The following is a 22111-nucleotide window of genomic DNA, read 5'->3' as shown; positions in this document are numbered from 1 at the left end:
CACAATTTTCTGACAACCACCACCGTTTAGTGGTTACTCTGTGTTAGCTATCTATGTCAGGTACATTGTTCATTTTAAATTTCTCAACTATTTTATGGGGTGCCTAGGTGGTTCAATGGGTTAAAGCCTCTGTCTTTGGCTCGGGTCATGATCCCAGGGTCCTGGGATTGAGCCCCGCATCGGGCTCTCTGCTCAACAGGGAGCCTCCTTCCCTCTCTCTCTCTGCCTGCCTCTCTGCCTACTTGTGATTTCTCTCTCTCCGTCAAATAAATAAAATCTTAAAAAAAATTTTTTTTTTAAATTCTCAACTATATTATAAGATGAGGCATTATTATCGTTTTAATACATGAAGAATTTGAAGACTGGAAAGGTCGATCAAGGTTATTCCAGCAATAAATGGCAGGAATAAGACTTAACATGAATCTGACTCCCATACCTATACTTTTAAGCAGTTGACAATATTTCTGTTATCCTTTTCTACTAGAACAAATTAAATGACAATTTTCAATGAAATCCATGAAAGTCTATTAGTTTCTTCCCCCTCTCCAATCCCCCAACACTAAGCTTTGAGGCTTAAGGAAGACTCTAGAAGTGTTTGTATTTGTACTTAAATTATCTAATTCTCTCATTGAGGGCTTAGTAGAGTCATGCAGTGATGGAAAAGGAAGGTAGTGCTTTAAAATGACTAATTAAAGAGTTCCTTTTAAATGAAATCATAAAATACTCCATAATCTCACTTGTTTAATCTTTATTGTCTTTCTAAATACTCTGGAAATAGTTTAGAGAAAAAAAGGCACAATTATGGAGTTAAAGAGCAATACAGTTTAGAAAATTGTGGTATTCGGTTGATGGTAGAGGTAGGTTTTGGAGTGGTGTGGGTAGTTGGTGTAATTTCAGGATTAGAGACATCGAATTATTAATAATAGTAATCAGATTCTGTAGTTTCAAATATATAGTTATCATCAGTGTTGGGGCTACTATAGGGAAGTTCTGTTGTTTCATATCCTGACTCAGTGGTCATCCTGGTCCCTTCCGTATCAGCTGCAGATGAGGTGTTGGTGGAAGCAGTGGTATTTTGCACAGTAATGGCAGACGATGTGGTGGTAAAAAGTGCTGCAGCTGTGAATGTGATGGTTGTGTTGGAAAGTATAGTTGGATCTCCAGCAGTTGCATGTACAGTGGTAATCTCTTGTGTGGTAAAAGGAGTTGTTTGCGTGGTGGCTATGAGAGGAGTGGTAGTAACAAGGGGAGTTGAAATCTCAGTAGCTGGGGCATTAGACGTGGTTGCAGCTGTGGGTGGAATGGTGACTGGAACTTGGATTTCAGGACTGGAAACTGTGATATCAGAAGGACTTGTCCTTTCAGAGATGAGAGCAGATGAGATTTTGTTTGTGGTTGTAGCTGAGGTTGTGTGGGAGCTGATAGTCTGGGGGGTTGTGGAGGCAATGGCAGAAAACAGAGTTGTGTTTAAGACTTGGGTTCTAGTGCTTACCACCTTGCTAACTGGTTGCACCTGAGGTCGTGGGCTGGGAACTAAGGGAGGTGGATATAGCCTGCCTGGAGAAAGAGATATATGTGGATGATAGTGGTGTGATCCAGGTTTGTTTTGAATGTGTGGCCTAATACAAGGCTTAATTTGTCCAGGTATTTTAATTGGTGGATTTGATATTTTCTGACCAAGTGGATGTGGGTGTCGTCTTCGACTAGATGACTGTGGACGTCTTCTTTGACTCAATGGTTGTAGACGTTTTCTTGGATCAAGTGGCTGTATATATTTTCTTCTACCAGGTGGCTGCAGATGAGTTTTGGAGTGGCATGCTGTATTTTGGACAAGTGCTTTTGGATTAGGCTTCCTTTGTCTAGCTCTTGTAGCAAGTTCATTTGCATGTGCCTTGTTTAGGCTAGCTTTTTGCAGTGTGGGTGGATTAGGATTACGTTTGGTTAGTTGAGGTTTTTGCTGAAAGATTGTATTTGAAGGAGATTTGAACGGCCTGATCACTCTTTTAACAGATGAATTTGGAAGAGATTGGGATTTTTGAGACTGTGTTTTAGAGTATGATAATGGACCAGGATGTAATGAATTGGATCTATTGTGAATAGGTGACTTGAAACAGGGACTTTTTTGAATAGGGTTATTTTGATAAACTTGTAGCAGCCTAGACCTACTTTGAGTTTTTGAACTGTACTCAGTTGGACCTAGTTTTGATTGGCTGGCTCTATTTGAATGAGTTTGTGGTTTTGCGAGGTTTTTTGGGATCGATGTCTTTAAAAGCAATTGCTTTGTAGGAGGAAGTAACTTTGAATTGGTTGATCTACTTAGTGACTGGCCAGCTAAGTTTTGGTGATATTGAGGCGAGATGGATCTTGGCGGATTTGGATTTGGAAAACGCTTGACTTGAGCAGATTGTGAACGAGCTAGCACTTGACCAGATGAACGCAACAGTCTTCTTTGATTGAACCCATTATTCCTTTCTTGACTCTGACTGCCCTGAAGATAGACATAGGCAAAATCAATCATACTAAATATCTCTATTGCAAAATGTTAAATTACAAAGAATTAAGAACATTTGTTCCTAAAAGTTACAGTTCTGGCTCATTAAAAAAAAAAAAAAAAAAAAAAAAAGCCTGCATTTAAACAAGTGAACATTTTTCTTTCCATCTATCTATCTATCTATCTATCTATCTTTCTTTCTTTCTATCTCTTTCTTTTCCTTCCTTCCTTCCTTCCATGTTCAATATCTATTAGTGAGATTTAGAAGATCGTATCACTGGTACATATGAAGATGAAGCCTTTGGCCATTCATGCATATTATGTGTATGCATGTACCCAATATTGTTTTTCCAGACAATCTTAAAAGAATCCTTCAATCTGAATTAATTTCTCCCTCTTCTGTAGAATTTTTGTTTTAATTTCTATAATAGTAATAAGGACTTCATGTCAAAAAATTAAGTATTTATCTAAATTATAAACTTCTAAAGATTCTACAATAAATTTAAACTCCCTGAAAGAAATAATTGTCTTTTTTGTATGTCCTCATGTCATTTTAAGACTCAGTATAATTTTGGGTGCTTATCAGACCCTGAATAACTTAGTCTTGAATAAGCTAAACTTTTTTTACTGAAAAGGAAATTTAATTTAGGATAAATAAATCACATTACTTAAAAACAGTACAATATATAAGAAACTCTTATTTATATTTCTCAAGAAAATTGCTGTTGATATACTTGGGCCTTCATAAAGGAACTCGTATATGTTACTACAGTCATCCACAGTTCTCCAGTCAAAGCTTTTTAAAATTTCATACAATCTCAATCCAACTCATTTGTTAAATAAAATTGAGGATGGACAATTTTTCTCAAGTAGAGCAGTATCTGAGAGAGATGTGAGGGGAGTTGATAGGAGTTTTTTTTATTAAAGTAGAAAAATAAACATTCATATTGTTGAGAAAAATCTAATTGAGAGTGAGAAAAGTGATGAGAGCAGAGAGAGGAGGGTTTTAGGGGTGATGTCCTTGAGTAAGCAAGACGGTGTGAGATCAAGTGCATGGGTGAAAAGATTGGTTTTAGCAAGGAATTTGGGCTGCTCAGAATATATAGGTGTGGCTGAGAGTAGGTGAGTATAGATAATGGTGATAGGAACTTGTGAAGGTTCATCTTTAGTTGTTTTTATTTTCTTGGTGAAATGGGAAGTAAGTCATCAGCGAGAAAGAGGATGGAGGAAGAGGTTTGGACGTGCGAGAGGAGAGGAATGGTGCTAGTTATCTAGAAGAGTGAAAAACTATATGGATGGGAGAAAAAGAAAGGAGGGGTTAATACTGGTAGACCATGAACTCTAATTCAGCTAAGGAGAAAAGTGAGAACACAAGGGAAGTTAAGACAATGAAATAGGCTTAGAACATTTAGAGCCCAAGAGGGACAGGCCTGGAAAGACAGAAGTGTTGGTTTGGTGAGTGATAAGATCTCTTCAGATGGCAGTATCAGCAACTGAGAGGATAGCGTTTTGGAAAGATTGTCTATGAGGATATTGAAATTACCAAGAATTAAGACGGGAATAACATCAGAGAGTGATAATGAGCAGGTGCTAAAACCCTTGAGGAAAGAGAACCAGCAACATGGGTCAATTGATGACTGAAGCTGGACATGCTGGTGGGTCCTGTACTAGGTGATGGGAAATTCAAAGCTAGAGGTTTTCAAGAATGTGAGAGGGAAAAACAGGCTGGAAGCAGTGATCAAAAGTAAGGAGGTCAACCATGCAGGAAGAGGGAAGACACCAGCCCCAACTTGAGAGAGGTACAGGGGAAACCAGGGTCCAAGAGAAGAGCCTGATAGCAGTTAGCTTGAGAAAGGATTGGGAACACTTAGAGAAGATGTTTGGGATGTAGGGTTGATCAAATTCATAACTTCTACTACGATTTCTAGCCCATCTGCTACATACAATATTTTAAATCTGAACGCCCTCACCAGCTTTCTCCCTGAGGTCTGAACTATGGCCAATGTGATGAAATGAGGACAGGTGGGAAAAAAAAAAAAAAAAAAAAAAGCACTTAGAGGGATGGCTCAGTCAGTTAAGCTACTGCCTTAGGCTCAGGTCATAATCCCATTGTCCTGGGATGGAACCTAGCTAGCATTGGGCTCCCTGCTTAGTGAGAAGCCTGCTTCTCCCTCTCCCTCTGCTGCTCCCCCTGCTTGTGCTCTCTCTCTTTTTGTCAAACAAACAAACAAACAAATAAAATCTTAAAAAAAAAAGAAAAGAAAACACTTGGATGTTTTTCCCTTAAATAATTATATTAGAGCATATATATCTAAATGAAATTCTGTTTTAACAGGAACATAAATTGTTCCAAAATAATTTTTGGAGTCTTTTTTTTTTTTTTGGCTATTTGCCTTCATGGCTGATGTATTAAGCCCATGCAAAAATTTGTATCTTTTTAAAAACTCATCATATTGATTATGCATCCTTTTACTACAGTGTTTGGAGTCAAAGATCAACTAGAGTGAAAATTCTACAAAGATGATTGCAAGTCATTGTCCACTACTAGAGTCAGATAAGCATGAAGAATCTTTCTGATTAATGGAACTTACCAAGAAGCAGAGGCTTAGAACCCAAAGAATTTGGAATATGATTTTCATGTTTAATTGCTGCAAAAAGCCAAAATGATTATTCTTTTAGTCACACTGATGCAAGACTGGAGCAAAAACTTATTTACACAACAGGCATAGCTTAGAAAAGTTTTAATATTTATATTTATATATTTATTTATATTTATATTTATTTTTATATTTAATATAAATATAGTATATTTATAATCACATATTATATAATTATATTATTAATTATTAATGAAATTATTAATAATATAATTATATTATATATAAATCTAAAAATTATATATTTTAAATTTATAATAATTATTATTTATATTTATTTATATTATATTTATATATTTATAAATAAATGCATAAATCAGCCCTTTATTTTCTTTTTTAAGGCTCATGAAATAAAGGCTCAAATAATTAAAATACTGATATTTTATAAAGAACATTTTTTTCCCGCAATTAAAGCCTGTCTGTAAACTAAACTCCTTTTATCTTCTGAGGATTCCTGTATGTTTGCAAAGAAATATCTTCCAGACAAAGTTAGAGGATATTTGTGCAATATATCCTACCTATGTATAAACAACAACAACAACAACACAAAGTCTTTACAGGAAGTGTTTAAAATCCTGGAAGACTATGCACCAGATATTTCTAGGCAGATAAGGCTGCATATTACATAAAAAAGGAAATGCATCATCATTTTCTTAGTTGGGTTGAAAATGAAAAATCATACTTAAAGACTGATACTGGAGTAAGAATTTTGGAAATAACTCATAAGCAAATTTACCTTCCTATGTTCTTCCAAATTAGTTTAGATTTTTACCCATGTAAAAGACAATTTAGCTAATTTTAGACAGAAAAAAGTAGAAACTGAAATGCTCACCTACTTTTTAAAAATTATTTATTTATTTATTTTAAATAATCTCTACAACCCAATGTGGGTCTTGAATTTACAACCCAGAGATCAAGAGTTATAGTCTCTAGTAACGGGTGAGCCTGTCAGGTGCCCCTGCTCACTCCTTTTTAAAAGTTATCTTAGGGGGTGATGTGGAGAAAGGGGAGCCCTCTTCCACTGTTGGTGGGAATGCAAATTGGTGCAGCCTCTTTGGAGAACAGTGTGGAGATTCCTCAAGAAATTAAAAATAGAACTTCCTTATGAACCTTCCATTGCACTCCTGGGTATTTACCCCAAAGATACAGAAGTAGTGAAAAGAAAGGCCATCTGTACCCCAATGTTTATAGCAGCAATGGCCACGGTCGCCAAACTGTGGAAAGAACCAAGATGTCCTTCAACGGACGAATGGATAAGGAAGATGTGGTCCATATACACTATGGAGTATTATGCCTCCATCAGAAAGGACGAATACCCAACTTTTGTAGCAACATGGACGGGACTGGAAGAGATTATGCTGAGTGAAATAAGTCAAGCAGAGAAAGTTAATTATCATATGGTTTCACTTACTTGTGGAGCATAACAAATAGCATGGAGGACATGGGGAGTTAGAGAGGAGAAGGGAGTTGAGGGAAATGGAAGGGGAGATGAATCATGAGAGACTATGGACTCTGAAAAACAATCTGAAGGGTTTGAAGGGGCGGGGGGTGGGAGGTCGGGGAACCAAGTGGTGGGTATTAGAGAGGGCACGGATTGCATGGAGCACTGGGTGTGGTACAAAAACAATGAATACTGTTATGCTGAAAATAAATAAAAAATAAATTTAAAAAAGTTATCTTAGGGGGGTTGAGGGAGAGGGATGGGGGCTGGGTTATGGACATTGGGGAGGGTATGTGCTATGGTGAATGCTATGAATTGTGTAAGACTGATGATTTGCAGACCTGTACCCCTGGGGAAAATAATACATTATATGTTAATAAAATAAAAAAAAAAAAGTTAAACACAATGACAGCACCTGGGTGGCTCAGTTAAGTGTTTGACTCTTGATCTCAGCTCAGGTCTGGATCTGAAGGTCCTAAGTTCAAGCCACGCACAAGGTGGAGTTTACTTAAAAGTTAAACAAAATGTATATAACAATTCTTACATAGTTAAGGAATCATTAAAACAAAATTTAGTTCCTTATAATGGGATCTTATCTAAGAAGTACAGAGATACGGAAGTTGTGAGAAGGGGATAGAGGAAGTGCGGGGAAAGCAGAGCATGGAATAGAAAGAGAGAGCAGTGCCTTCAGGAGGGTCCTGTCTTCTGTTGCATGTGTCCCCCTGAGCAATCTCACCGCAGCGGGGACCTCAGCGGCCAGCTCCATGCTCTTGCCTCCCAAATCTCTATCTCTACAACAGAGCTCTCTCTGAGCTCCCAAACTGTGTATCCCACAACCACTGCACTTCCCCTTCACATTTCCAACAGGAACTCCAAACTGACACCTGCAAAACTAGAGTAGTAACACGCCTGTCTCACCTCACCTCTTGTCCTACTACAATCCCTTCTGAATGAGTGACGCTACCATTCACACACTTGTTTAAAGGAGAATATGAAAGTCATTTTTTTTAAAAGATTTTATTTATTTATTTGACAGACAGAAATCACAAGTAGGCGGAGAGGCAGACAGAGAGAGAGAGGAGGAAGCAGGCTTCCCGCTGAGCAGAGAGCCCGATGCGGGGCTCGATTCCAAGACCCTGGGACCAAGACCGCAGCCTAAGGCAGAGGCTTAGCCCACTGAGCACCCAGGCACCCTTGAGGGTTTTTTCTTAAGACTGGAACTTAAAAAACCCAAATCTCTGTATCCTTAGTGCCTGCCAAAGTGCCTGGCATAGCTAACACAAATAAATATTTCCTCACAGAGCGCAGGTTGAGAGCGAGAAGAAGGACTGATAGGTTAGGAAGCAAATATTTTATTTTATTTTTTAAAAGATTTTATTTATTTATTTGACAGAGATCACAAGTAGGCAGAGAGGCAGGCAGAGAGAGAGAGGAAGGGAAGCAGGCTCCCTGCTGAGCAGAGAGCCTGATGTGAGGCTCGATTCCAGGACCCTGGGATCATGACCTGAGCCGAAGGCAGAGGCTTTAACCCACTGAGCCACCCAGTGCCCCACAAAGCAAATATTTTAAATGCTCTTGTACTTTTTATTTGAATAATGTACACTGCTCTTTGAGATAAGTTTCAACTCTAGACTAAGCCTTAGTTTTTTGTTTTTATTTTTACATTGTAAAATGTTCATTATTTCATTTTAAAGCTGAGTTTTTAAAATGAAGTTTTTTTCTTCTTAAAATTAAATCCTAAAAATTTTGCACACACAAATAAATGACTAGGCTCTTATATACGACTTTCTAACTCCAAATATCTCAGCTAGTTCTATTAGTTTGAAATCACATTTTTTTTTTTTTTAGAGATAGGCTTCCTGAAGATTATATTTACATAGGATTTAATTTTCCAAGTGTCTAGTTAACTAAATTCAATTTTGATCTTGTAGACATAATAAATGATGAGAGTAAAAAAAAATCACAATTTAAAAAAAACACAGTAAAAATAGAAAATATTTTGTTCTTGTTAAATTCATGTTAGGCTCAGATAAAAGAAGCCATGGGACATATTGAGGGTTTTTCACTATGACATTTATTTTGACAAGTGCTAACTTAATTTGGTTTCTATTACCTCTTCTGGTGAACATTACAGAAAATTAAGCTATCCTGGGAGGAACATTTTATTTAAAGGAAAATTGGATGGAAGGTTACTGTAAGTCTGTCACATGGCAGGGGTATGGGGGGCACTAAGAATCCAATAGTGAGCAAAGCAGATTTCTTTCATCTCATAGAACAAGTTAGGGAGCCAAGCCATAATTAAATAAAGACACAAATACCCAATTAGAAATGGTGATAAGTGCAATGAAGAAGTACAGGTGCTATAAGAGGGTATAAAACAAGACAATTCTGATTGAGAGGGATAAGGAATGCAAAGGCACCACTTTGGTGAAGTGACATTTATGCTGACATCTGTAGAATGAATAACGTTAGCTAGATAATGAGTACGGAAAGAGGGTTTAAGGCAGACACACAGCCAAATTTCAAGAAGTCCAGTGTGGTGGGAGGATAGTGGTCAATGGGATGAGTGGTTGAGATAAAGCTGGAGAAATTCCAACAGCAAGACTTATTACTTATTACACGGGTGTTATGAAACCATAGTGAGGTCTTGGATTTTGCATTTTATCTTAGTTTCAAGAGTTGTTCCAAAATAACTATTTCAAAATACAATAAAATCTCTTTTCTTAGCCACATTCAGTTGCTGAAAAATTTAAATCTTAAAAAAAAATCGTTTATTTAAGTAATCTCTACACCCAATGTGGGGCTTGAACTCAACCCCAAGATCAAGAGTCACATACTATTTTGATTGAGTCAACCAGATGCCCTGAAAACTTTCAATCTTAAAAATACTATGTCCCACCTTTTTATCTCAAGGCACATTTGAGTTTTTGGATCGGCTGCAATTAATATCTTCTGGAATTTCTTATATGTGCCCTTTATTAAGAACTCTATTGTAAACTGAGGAATTGTAGGTAAATTCCAGAATGGACTGGATATTTCCAAATATCCATATACTTACCCTGTTAGGAGTTCCTTCTCGTCAGGTAGATTCTTATCAGCTACTGTATGTGAACATCCTCTTGATGGTAACTAGAATTAAAAATGATACTAAGAAGGAGAATTCATAGGAAAATACTGGTGATTATATGCAGCCTTTTTGCTGGATTTCTCCTAGTAACAAAAAAAGTGTGATGAACTTATTTCTAGTCTGATGATCTTTTCTTAAACAATGGGTAGTTGTGAGTAGAAATTGGCAGGCACCCTTTTGCATATATTCTTTTCTTAGGCAGATAGAGACTCGTTTTCTTCTGATGAACAGATTGAACATTTAAGTCCATTTTGAAAAGTTTCTCAACTCTTTGGGATTTCCGAGGGTGTGTCTATGGGAGGACTCCTAATTGATGGAAACTTATTGTCCTTGGTGTCTTTTAATATTATTTTATATAGTATCTAACATGCTTTCAGGAGGAACTAAACTACCAGGAGAATTTAAGATTGTCCATTCTCTGGAAATGATGTCAAGGGGTTAGGGTTCATTGATATTTAACATTAGTAAGGTAAGCGTACTTAAAAGGGATAGTAAATATAGGAAGGAGCTATTTACCTGTCTCAGATCTTCAGCCATTACTTCAGGCTAAATAAATTCCAGGAACAGTATAATGTCTCATGCAATGTGATGCAGGGTCTTGACTCTCTAGTCAAGTGTTTGAACATCCAGTACTGTGAAAAATTAAAGGAAAATGATCTGAGTGAAATAGGTGGATTGTTTATAATATTATGATTATATGTTTTTATTATGTTTATAGCATTAAATGTCTACATTTGTTGAGACAGTTGTTTGAGAGTGTTAAATTCAGATAGATTTTACATTAACACAAGTTATTTCTTCCAGCTTAAGAAAGTGTGATTCTTAAGTATAACTTTTAGAATATTTTTAAGCTATTTTTTTGTGTTTATATGCATACCTCTAGCACTATAATGAAACTTAAATGGAACAAATTCAACCAGTTATCCACGTTTTGATTTAGGATGGATTATTTTGAAAAAAGAGCCAAATCATTAAAATAAGCCATCCTGTGATCTTCGTTCACAGAGACATTGAGAACTGAGGATAAATTGTAGGGAACATCATGATAGTTTCTATTCCACTTCCCATGATAGAGTGGATTGTAGAAAGGTTAGAAAAACAATTTGCACTTTAGAGAAGGTTCATTTGGGACAAACATCTTAGTTATTGATGGATGCTAATATGTCTTTGTGTCAAATGACTGTTGAACTTGGAAAAGCTGTTAACAAAACTTTACAGCTTTACATAAATTTAACCTTCACATTGGTATTTCCTTTTTTTCTTTTCTGTGCAACTTCAAACCTAGGAATTCTAAAGTTTAGACTGGCCGTCCTTCATGTTATAAGTGGTTTTAACACTTAAGTGCCATATTTCAGTGTTTGTTCCATTCGTCTGTGTTCAGTTGAGAGAGAATTTTCTTAAACTAAACAGAGGGACCTTAGAGAAGTCGTGACACTAAGTGCACCTCCTTAAAATCTCCAGGGTGGAACACACTCACCTGGGGATATGTATAAGATGATCGGTTAAATGTGGAAAGAACATTCTAGAACTTAGTCTTTAATTAAAAATAAAAAATAAAATAAGCATTACTGGTATCTAATGTAAGTACTGATGGATCCAAATGTCAAACATTCTTATGTCATGTTTCTACTTAGGAGCCTTATTTTTTGCTGGTAGACTATTAAGTTAGTATAATGGGGGCATGTCAAAATGTTTTGTTTTATTTGACAGTCTGCATGGTGAAGATATCTGTAGAGAAAAGAAAGGGAGTTTCAGAGCATGGAGTGACAAATTCATTTTCAGTATGTTTAGTTGTTTAGGTATGTTAGTTGAAGAAATTTATCAATTATATTGTTTTAAATAATAAAATTTTTTTAGTTTGGTTTAGTTTAGTTTAGGTATGTTAGTTGAAGAAATTTATCAATTATATTGTTTTAAATAATAAAATTTTTAAAATGTTTTTTAAAAAAATGAAATAGAGTGACAATGAAAGTATTTTTTATGGGGCATCTTGTTGGCTCAGTTGCTTAAGTGTCTGCCTTTGGCTCAGGTCATGATCTCCGGGTCCTGGGATCAAGTCCAGCCTTGAGCTCCCTGGTCAGCGGGAAGTCTGCTTCTCCCTCTCCCTCCACCTCTCTAACCCACTTGTGGTTGCTGTCTCTTGCTCTCTCAAACAAATAAATACAATCTTAAAAAAAAAAAAAAGAATATTTCTTATGGCACTGAGGTTCGATAATAAGGTTTTAGTTACGTGTTTTAAAAGGCTATTTGTTGGGGCGCCTGGGTGGCTCAGTGGATTAAGCCGCTGCCTTCGGCTCAGGTCATGATCTCAGTGTCCTGGGATCGAGCCCCGCATCGGGCTCTCTGCTCAGCGGGGAGCCTGCTTCTCTCTCTCACTCTGCCTGACTCTCCGCCTACTTGTGATTTCTCTCTCTGTCAAATAAATAATAAATAAAATCTTTAAAAAAAAAAAAAAAGGCTATTTGTTTTTACAAAAGTCTTTAGATTTTCTAAACTTTTTCTAGGTTGCTGTTGGCAGTAAGCAACATTTTGATTCTTTGAAAAATCAGAAGCATTAACATGTCTCTATAAAGTAATTCCTAAGATAAACATACAATGATGGATGAAAAAGTAGCTGTTTCTTGAGTACAACTTCTTTTATGAAAAATACAGTTTGTTAAATATGTTTTAGAAATATTTCTATAAGTTTTGTTGTCAAAAACTATTTGTGTCTCCTACATAAACTCCCATATATATATATATATACTTAAAAAACTTGGAACCTAAACTATTTGAAAACTGTCCAAGGAAGAATTTCAGTGGGTTTTGAAACAGTTTGTTAAAAAATACAAGACCATCTGACTGGTTTATGAGAAGAACTGATTGATATTAGGAAAAGGGATATAATTACACACTTAAAGACCTGGTGATTAGATTGTGGAAAATAGGTGTTATGATTTAGCAATCATAGCCAATCCAAGGTGGGTATGATAATTTGGTAAGTACAGCCCAATTGTTCTGTTTGGAGATACACTTACTTGTGAGGTCATATGTGCAGCTGTGATTTCCTATGAAGTTGATTATTAAAATAAACTGAACACAAAAGCACACTTTTGAATTTCTGTATTGTATAGTATTAAATAAGTATTTTATAAAAGTAATGAGTTAATTTCATTGCTCCCAGCCAGTAAGATAGACTTCTTAAAATTATTAAGGTATTTATGAAAAGTATTTGTTATAACTAACAAAATAAAAATTTAAAGCTTTGGGCTTTCTTCCTCAACTTTATCTCCTTTGTCTTTAATTTCTTCTACCTTTATTCTCAAAGGAGACTATTACCATTATCTGCCAAGTTCCTCAACTTTTATAGTTCAGAATCAGGAAGCCTCTTAGAGAGAAAAAGATCAGAAAAAGGAGTAAGGGGAGCTCAAAATGAAAGGTTACCTGAGATAATATATTGGGAAAAGGTTTCTGGGGCTGGTAGAGAGTACAAGAGAAGCCTGGGCTAAGGATGGTATCTTCCTCAAGTAATTGAGGAAGCTCCGTGCCTGGCACATAGTGAGTACTCAGTATATATTTGGATAAATGAGCCACAATTAACTTGTAGATCAAAAACAAAACAAAATGAACACTTTAACATCCTCTTTAGTCTAATTGAATTCTAAGAAATTTTATAAAAGGAAAGTCTAGAATTCAATGTTTTGAAAAATCTGGTGCAAAGAACCTAAATAAAAATCTGCCTCTGAGTAGATGTGTGTCAGAATTACCTTGAAAGCATTTAAAAATGCATGACAGCACTCTCTTCCGTTCAATAGAAATTCTGCTATGCAGGGGTGCCTGGCTGGCTCAGTGGGTTAGGTCTCTGCCATCAGCTCGGGTCATGGTCTCAGGGTCCTGGGATCGAGCCCCGCGTTGGGCTCTCTGCTCAGCAGGGAGCCTGCTTCCATCTCTTTCTCTGCCTGTCTTTCTGCCTACTTGTGATCTCTGTCAAATAAATAAATAAATAATCTTAAAAAAAAAGAAATTCTACTATGCATTATTTTTGATGCTCTTTCTAAATAATATTTGACTTTGATGAGAAAAATCAGAAAGATACAATAAAGGAAGCATTTTCCCTTGCATAACCTAATTATCTCTACAATGCATTACTTTGACGTAGTGGTGCCTTCTTAGCACAAACCAGAGGTCTCAGAATCAAAAAACTCGCAGACCAAATTGGAACATTTGAATCCCGTGGTTTAGTAAATCAGTTAAAAAACACTTGTCAAGGGGCACCTGTCTGGTTCTGTTTTACCTGTCTGGTAAAACATGCAATGCTTGATCTCAGGGTTGTGAGTCCAAGCCTCATATTGGACGTGAAGCCTACTTAAAAAAAAGTTATAAAAAAATCCAACCCTCTCATTGAGAAGTAAGAAGAAAGAGGTGCACTGCTTTGGGTAGGGTTCAGGTGGGTGGGTTCCCGTGTTGCACAGCACTCATCTGTCCTGTCTCTCTCTGACACACTCTTCCCACTGATGGCATCCTCACAAAACCAGAGTTGAGGTTTGCTCCAGAAAGCTCAACAGGAGAGTGATCTAAGTTGGCTGTGCCTCCTTCTTTATCAAAGAGAGGCAGGGGAAGTATGCTTGGCTATTGTTGCAGCTCCCCAATTAGCCTGTTGAAAAACTATGGAGTTTAGCAAGAATGGGGCCTGAATGGGATCATATAGTGTCACCAATGGGTGGCTGAGGAAGAGAAGACAGGGGTCAGCCTGGAAATACCATTGTCATGACTTGGTCTGTACATCTTTTTCTATCTCTAAACATTCTTGTTTGTTCCTCATTATTTCATTTATTCTACCTTTTAGCATTTCTCACAGGCTACAAAGCTATTTGCGCTATATTTAACACATTTTATGAATTCTGCCTATCTGTCACAAGCCATTTACTTACTCTTTATCTATATTTAATGTATACAAGCATACCTCAGAGATATTGCAAATTCGATTCCAGACCACTGCAGTAAAGTGAATATTGCAATAAAGTAAGTCAAATGATCTTTTTGGCTTCCCAGTGCATATAATAGTTATGTTTACACTCTACTGTAGTCTATTAAGTGTGCAATAGCATTATGTATAAAAAATGTATATGCCTTAAACAAAAATACTTCATTTCTAAAACACGCCATCATCTGAACTTTCAGTGAGTTGTAATCATAAATCACAGATCACCAATAGCAAACACAAAAATAATGAAGAAGTTGGAAATATTGCAAAAACTACCAAAGTGTGGCACAGTGCTCAAAAAGTGAGCAACTACTGTTGGAAAAATTGCACTGACAGACTTGCTCCATGCAGGGTTGCCACAAACCTTTAATTTGTAAAAAACACAGTATCTGCGAAAAGCATTCAAGTGAAGCACAACAAAAGGAGACATTCCTATACTATGTTTTGCCTGCGTCTCATGAGCTATTATGCTGAAACACTGTTTACAGATTTCATCCATTTGGTTCATTTTTCTTGTCTTCTATGGCAAGAGTGAATATTCTCAAATAATGCAGAAAACACGGATTTCACAATCCCTTTTTTATGGGCCCCAGATATCTATGCAGTTGACCTTGAACAACATGAGTTTAAACCGTGTGGATCCACTTATTTAATGGATTTTTCCCTTTATAAGTACAGTACAGCATTGTACATGTCTTTTCTCTTTTTTAAATGATTTTCTTAATAACATTTTCTTTCTTCTAGCTTACTTATTGTAGGAATACCATATATGATACCTATAACATACATAACATGTTAATCAACAGTTTATGTTATTGGTAAGGCTTCAGGTCACCAGCAGGCTAAGAGTAGTTGTTTCTGGGGAGCCAAAAGTTATAGGTAGATTTTGGACTATGAGTGGTTGACACCCCAACCCTTGTCTAAAAGTCGACTGTACCTTCCTTTATGTTCTGTAATAACTAATGTCTGTCTGAAAAGGGGCCATTAGATAATTTTAAGACTATACCTTTGATTATTACCTCATTGTCAAGAAAAACTGTTTTAAATAAGATGGTTTAGCTTACTGAAAAGTTTTGGTACACTTCGATAAATGAAAGCGTATTTTAATGGCTGCAAAGATGTTGGGATATGATCCTCCTGTGAATTTTATGGGTGAGTCGCCTTCTTGGGCAATCCACAGATCCGCACGGAGCAGGCCCTGGTTCCCCATTGCTTGGGATTCAAAGTTTTTCTTTTTCTTCCCGGCTCAAGGGAACGTCTTCCGGCGTGGGCCAAGCTTTTCTCTTTCAAACCCCCTTCACAGCGACTTAGGGTTCTGGAAGTCAAAGCCAGTGCGACATAGGGACTGTTCCTGCTGTCTGGCCATACACCTTCTTTGGGTGATGAGTCTCACAACGGGCTGCCTGACCGAATATACAAGCGAGGGAAAAGGGAAACGAAATATAAATTGTTATCTGAAAGCACGTCTAGTTGGTGTCCGCTGAGGTGAAGCTGTGATCCTCCGCTCTGCGGAGGCTTCTCTCCGTGTCTGACGGCCCAGCAGGGCGGGCTGTGAGGCTGGGCCATCGACGCGAGAGCCTACATTTAAGGCCTCTCCAGCATGGTGGTCTCAGGGTACTCAGACTTCTTTATTTCTAGGTGAATATTTTCTGATATTACTCTAAACTTCATTTTCTTTTTAATTGCGATATCTTCTCCATAGCTGCTGCTTTTTTCCGTCTCTGGCGCCTCAGTGACAGGTGCTGCTGCCTCAGCCGCCCATCTGCAATGGAGGGACGCGCAGAACTAATAGTTTCCTCATGAGGAGCAGTAAGCCGACCACTGCACAGCACCCAGCCCAATAATCGGCAGGCCTCCACCTCCTTCCACTTCAGCGGGCTGCCTCACCGCAAGACTGAGAGCTTAGAGCTGGCAGCTGAAGGCCAAGGGGTCCTGGTGGTCATAAAATGGAGACGCGCCCGGAAGTCCTCCACGTCCCATTTTAGACCACCATCCGCAAGAACGCCTGCGCAACGCTAGCAGCAATTGTCACGTGACCTGCAAGATCTGCGAGAACAGGGAGTGCCCCCATCTGCGCATGCCTGCTATCGGTGCTGCGCAGCCTGCAACATCCTGCGTAGCCGGAAGCTGGGGGTTTTGAGAAGAGATCACCCACCTTCCGAGAGTCGGCTAATGCTCTTGCATCCCCAAAGCAGTAAGGGTGTCAGGCAATGTTTTTCTACAAGAGCAACATATTTGGAAATGCAGGTAAATTTTACCCTAAGCATCTTGCTAAGCTTTCCCATTATTTTAAATAACTTGCACATATTTTAGGTTTTTTTTCCTTTTTTTTTTTGTAAAAATGACTGCACAGGGGCGCCTGGGTGGCTCGGTGGGTTGGGGCCTCTGCCTTTGGCTTGGGTCGTGATCCCGAGTTCCTGGGATCTGGCCCCGCATCGTCGTTGGGCTCTCTGCTCAGCGGGGAGCCTGCTTCCTTCCCCCTCCCCCACCTCCTTCCCTCTCTGCCTACTTGTGATCTCTGTCAAATAAATGAATAAAATCTTTTTAAAAAAATGTTTTATTTATTTATAAAATCTTTGAAAAAAATCATTGTGCCGTATGTAAATAATAATAATTTTATTTTTCCCTTTCAGACTTAGGTCCAATTTCCCTTTCTGCCTTACAGCACTGGCCAGACCTTCCGTGCAGTAGCACATTTGCGTAAGACTGAAATACAAAGTAAGTGTGTCTAGGGGGGGCTGGGTGGCTCCCGGTTTAGGTGTCTTGACTTTTGATCTTAACTCAGGTTTTGATCTTAGGGTGGTGAGTTCAGGTCCCTCACTGGGCTCCAAGCTGACTGGCGGGACTGTACTTAAAAAAAATTAAGCTTAATGTTTTCCATTTAAAATGATTCTTTTTCTAAATTAAAAAAAATATTCTTCAGCTTAAGGTAGTTCCTTTCTACATCTAATTTAATATAGATTAAAAAAATAATCCATGTTGAATTTATTAAGTGCTTTTCTCCATACAGCTGTTGGAATGAATTGGAATGAACATTGGCCTTTATTTAACTTCTCTATTGCATTGAATTACATTTACGAATTTTTTTTTTTTTTTCCGTCACATTTAACTGTGTTCTTTTTGGAGAGAAGCTCATTTTGGTTGTTTCTTTAATAGGATTTTGGTCCCTAATACCTACTGTTCCCCACCCACCTGCCCCTGCCTCCATCTGTTTCTGAGTGAAATAAGCCTATAATTTTCCTTTCTCTATTTTGTATTGTGGTTGAGTTGAGATTTCCCTCTTTCTATCTTAACGTCTGGCAGAGTTTATATAAAATTGGACTAATCTGTATACTGACAGTTTTGCAGATCTGCTTTCTTCCCTGTGTAACCTTTGGGGCTATTTTTTTCTTGAGCGAAGATTTTAGCTACCTCTTCAATTTATGTAATAGTTATAGGGCTATTTGAGTTTTTTCTTTTTGAACAAGTCTGTAAGATATATTTTTTAGGAATATGTCCATTCATTAAGTTTGACAGATTGTTAGTATATATTTGTTTATGCCATTTTCTTACCTTACTTTTAATGCTCACTTTATGGGTAGGTAGATTGTTAAATTGTGCCTTTTCTTGTCTACTCTTGATCTGTCTTACTAAAGATGATTTTTTGTTTTGTTTTGCTTTTGCTAACCTTTGGTTTTTAAATCTTCTCTGTTCTATTCTTATGTTCTGTTTAATTAACTTTGACTCCTATTTATTGTCTTTTTTGATGTTATTTGGGAGTATACTGTTGTTCATTATATAACTTCTTAAGGGTGTTTAATTCATTTTAAGAGTATAAACTTTATTACAGTATTTGGGCACTTTACTTTCTATATCTTATATTTCTTGGGTTTTTCTCTATTCTTATTTATTTATTTATTTATTTATTTATTAAAACCTTTTTTGGCTTTGTTTTGTGTGGCGGAACTCTGTGTAACAAAGCCTTTGAGTCTTTGAATGCCTGAAATTAATGGCCTCATATGCTGATGACAATTCTGTTAAATATAAAATTCTGGGTTCTCTTCCATTAGTACTTCGGAAACACCACTCCATTGTCCTCTTACATCCAGTGTTGGTAATGAATTATGTCAATCTGATTTATTTTTCTTTTGAAAAACTTTTAGAGTTTTCTCTTGGTTTTAAATATTCCTAACTAACTTAATTTAGTGTACTAAATATGTTTAGGGCTTTTCCTGTGTCATTTCCCTTTTACTCTGAGATCTCTCATCTTTTTAAAGTTTTTTTTAAAAAGATTTTATTTATAAATTTGAGAGAGAGAGAGAGAGAATGCTCACATGAGTGGCCGGGGGGGGGGGGGGGGGTGGCAGGGTAGGGCAGAGGGAGAGGGAGAAGCAGGTTCCCCGCTGAGCAGAGAGCCCAAGGCTGGGCTCTATGCCAGGACCCTAGGATCATGACTTGAGCTGAAGGCAGATGCTTAATTGAGTGATCCACCCAAGCATCCCTCTTGTCTTTTTAAATCTGAAAAATACATTTGTATTTTCTCTTCAAATATTGTTTGTTACCCATTTTTCTTTTTTTCAGGGAATTCTTTTAGTTGGATATTAGCACACTACTTCTTCATATCTCATACTTTTTTTTTAATACTTTATATTTACATGTTCTTGTTTTTTTCATCTGGGAGATTTCTTTCATTTATTCTTCCAGTTTGCTAATCTATTCCTCTACTGTATCCATTCTCTGTATCCCAGTGTTTGGGCTCTTTATTTCAGTTACTATATTTTCACACATAATATTTCACTTGCTTTTCTGTTTTTTTAAAATTTATTCATATTTCTAACATCTTTCCTTATTTTTTTTAGTAATTGTATCAAGATAACTATTTGTCTATTGTTCTAATAGTTCTGCTTCTGATAGATGCAGTATTCCAACATGTATTTTCTTTTGAAGTAATTGTGTTCCTCAAATGTTTTGTTGATTTTTCTTAAGAGCTCAGTTTTTCTGGTAGTATGAGCTTCTTTGCCAGTTAGTGCTCAGTATCTGATGGCCCCAAATTGCTCAGTGTGTTGGGGGTGGGGTCACTGGCCTTTGAGTCTGTCACTCCTAGTTCATAAATCCCAGGCGAGAGAGCCATTCTGCATCACACAGAGAAGCAACATTAGGAGAAAATACATCTCAAATTGTATTTCAGGCCCTGGGACTTGGAGGGGGAAGGTGCAACTCCCCAAAGTTACTTAGTTCCTTTCTGTTTTCTTCTAACTTTTCATAAACTGTTTTAGATTGGGTACCCTAGGTAACAGACTGAGATGAAGATTTATTTATAGGAATGTATTGGAGTGTGGTCTCAGGAACAATACCTTTAAGGAAGCAGGGGAAGCAGGGTTGGACAGGGGGTGGAGTGAACCGTGATGCTGTTGCAGCAGGGGTTTCACTCATTCCACAGGAACTCTGGAGGGGAAGCCTTCAAAGTGTCTAACATTGAGGCAAGGGGACTGGAATTTGGTACCATCCTCTCATCCCCGTTGATCTGTAGTTGAATGCAGGCTATGCCTGTGTTTTCTGGTATGTTTTTAATGTTCAGCGCTGTTTTCTGGGGTGGTTTCAAGTTTGGTTGTGATCATTGAGATGGCTTTAGATGGAGTGGTGGTCTCAGGGTGGTTTGGGTTCGGTGATGGTCTCTCTTTTTTTAGTTTTGTATTTATGTGCTACATTTTTGCTATTCTTTTATTTTTTAATCTTTCTGAATATCTTTGTTTTAGTTATTCTTTATTAATGGTTCTCTTTTGGATTTTGCTGTTAGCCAATCTGAAAATCTTTTTTTTTTGTAGGTAAGTTAAGCGCATTTATATTTATTGATATGATTGACATGTTTGGATTTAGCTATGTCAAAAAATATTATATATATATATATACATATTCAAATCATTCTGTGTTCTCTTTTTTAGATCTTTCCATGTTTAGGAAGATTTTAATTTTTTTTTATTCTGATATCTTATATAACACCCTTCGTCTCTCATTTTTTGAATACTGTCTATTATTCACTGCTAGGAGCAATACTGAAATCAGTTACTAGTTTTTTTCCCCAACCTTTTTTCTCTATCCTAGAATTTAATTTGAATTATCTATTTACTCTCTGATAATGTCTGTAAAGCATCAATGAGCTTGTACTTTCTGTATATTCTCCTATTAGCGAGTAGTACAATTTCTGAAAGTTGTACTGTATCTACATTATGAGAGCATATAACCATTACATACTATATCTTTTTCCTATTAAATCTTAGTTGTACAGGAAAATATATACTCATTACTCACCATGAACCCATTTTTGATATCTTGTGTAGCATTTATTTTTTTTTTCTTTTTTAAAAAAATTAGATGTAGCTGACATATATTAGTGTTAGGTGTACAATGGTGATTTCATTTTGTATATAATGCAAAATGCTTATTACAGTAAGTTTACTTAACATCTGTCATCATACATAGTGACAGTTTTTTTTCTTATGAGATTTTTTTTTTAAGATTTTATTTATTTATTTGTCAGAGAGAGAGAGAGAGAAACAGAGAGATATACAGCACAAGCAGGGGGAGAGACAGGCAGAGGGAGAAGGGGAAGCAGGCTCCCCACTGAGCGGGGAGCCTGGTGCAGACTTGATCCAAGATTCCAGGATCCTGTCCTGAGTGGAATGCAGATGTTTAACTGACTGAGCCACCCAGGCATCCTGAGAACTTTTTTTTTTTTTATGATGAGAACTTTTAAAGATCTACTCTCTTAGTAACCTTTAAAATACACAATACAGTATTATGAACTGTAGTCACCAGGCTGAATAGTAAATCTGTAGGACTTACCTTACAACTGGAGGTTTGTACCTTTTTTTTTTTTTTTAAAGATTTTATTTATTTATTTGACAGAGAGATATCACAAGCAGATGGAGAGGCAGGCAGAGAGAGAGGAGGAAGCAGGCTCCCTGCTGAGCAGAGAGCCCGATACAGGACTCGATCCCAGGACCCTGAGATCATGACCCGAGCCGAAGGCAGCGGCTTAACCCACTGAGCCACCCAGGTGCCCCAGGTTTGTACCTTTTGACCATTTTACATATTTGTCATCCCACAACCCTGCTCTACTTCTCTGTTCTAAACACCAATTTGATATGTTCTCTGTCTCTATTAGCTGTGTTTTGATTTTTTGTTTTTTTAGATTCCACATATAAGTGAGATCATATGGTATTTGTCTTTGTCTGACTTATTTCACTTAGCTTAATGCCTTCAGGATACATCCATGTTGTCATGATCTTTTTTTAATAACTGGATAATGTTCCATTGTGTGTGTATACACACACACACACACGCACCACATTTTATTTATCCATTCATCCATTGATGGATACTTAGGTTGTTTCCTTGTCTTGGCTATTGTAAATAATGCTGCAGTGAATATGGGGGTTTCCTTTCTATTCTT

The 22111-nt window shown here is 37.1% G+C and overlaps 1 protein-coding gene across 1 annotated transcript; it reads right to left on the bottom strand.

Annotated features, from left to right (window-relative positions):
- Window positions 1-733: 733 nt before the first annotated feature.
- On the bottom strand, window positions 734-9935 carry LOC101687748 (mucin-5AC-like). Its single transcript, XM_004766322.2, has 3 exons — window positions 9648-9935; window positions 5083-5139; window positions 734-2488 (listed from the first exon to the last, which is right to left on the bottom strand). Exons 2-3 carry the CDS (start codon window positions 5128-5130, stop codon window positions 917-919), a joined length of 1620 nt encoding a protein of 539 aa, XP_004766379.1. The 5' UTR covers window positions 5131-5139; window positions 9648-9935; the 3' UTR covers window positions 734-916.
- Between the last annotated feature and the right edge of the window lie 12176 nt (window positions 9936-22111).

Source organism: Mustela putorius, unplaced genomic scaffold, assembly GCF_011764305.1.
Source record: "Mustela putorius furo isolate JIRA1106 unplaced genomic scaffold, ASM1176430v1.1 tig00000430_pilon_pilon_pilon, whole genome shotgun sequence".
In the NCBI taxonomy this organism is placed as follows: Eukaryota; Metazoa; Chordata; class Mammalia; order Carnivora; family Mustelidae; genus Mustela; species Mustela putorius.
This window is presented reverse-complemented; position numbering and strand designations above follow the sequence as displayed.

Coding starts and splice junctions, on each gene's coding strand:
- LOC101687748 (XM_004766322.2), bottom strand. CDS start 5,130: ATGAAAATCATATTCCAAATTCTTTGGGTTCTAAGCCTCTGCTTCTTG. Junction 2,489..5,082: donor TTCTAAGCCTCTGCTTCTTG/GTAAGTTCCATT, acceptor GTCTATCTTCAG/GGCAGTCAGAGTCAAGAAAG.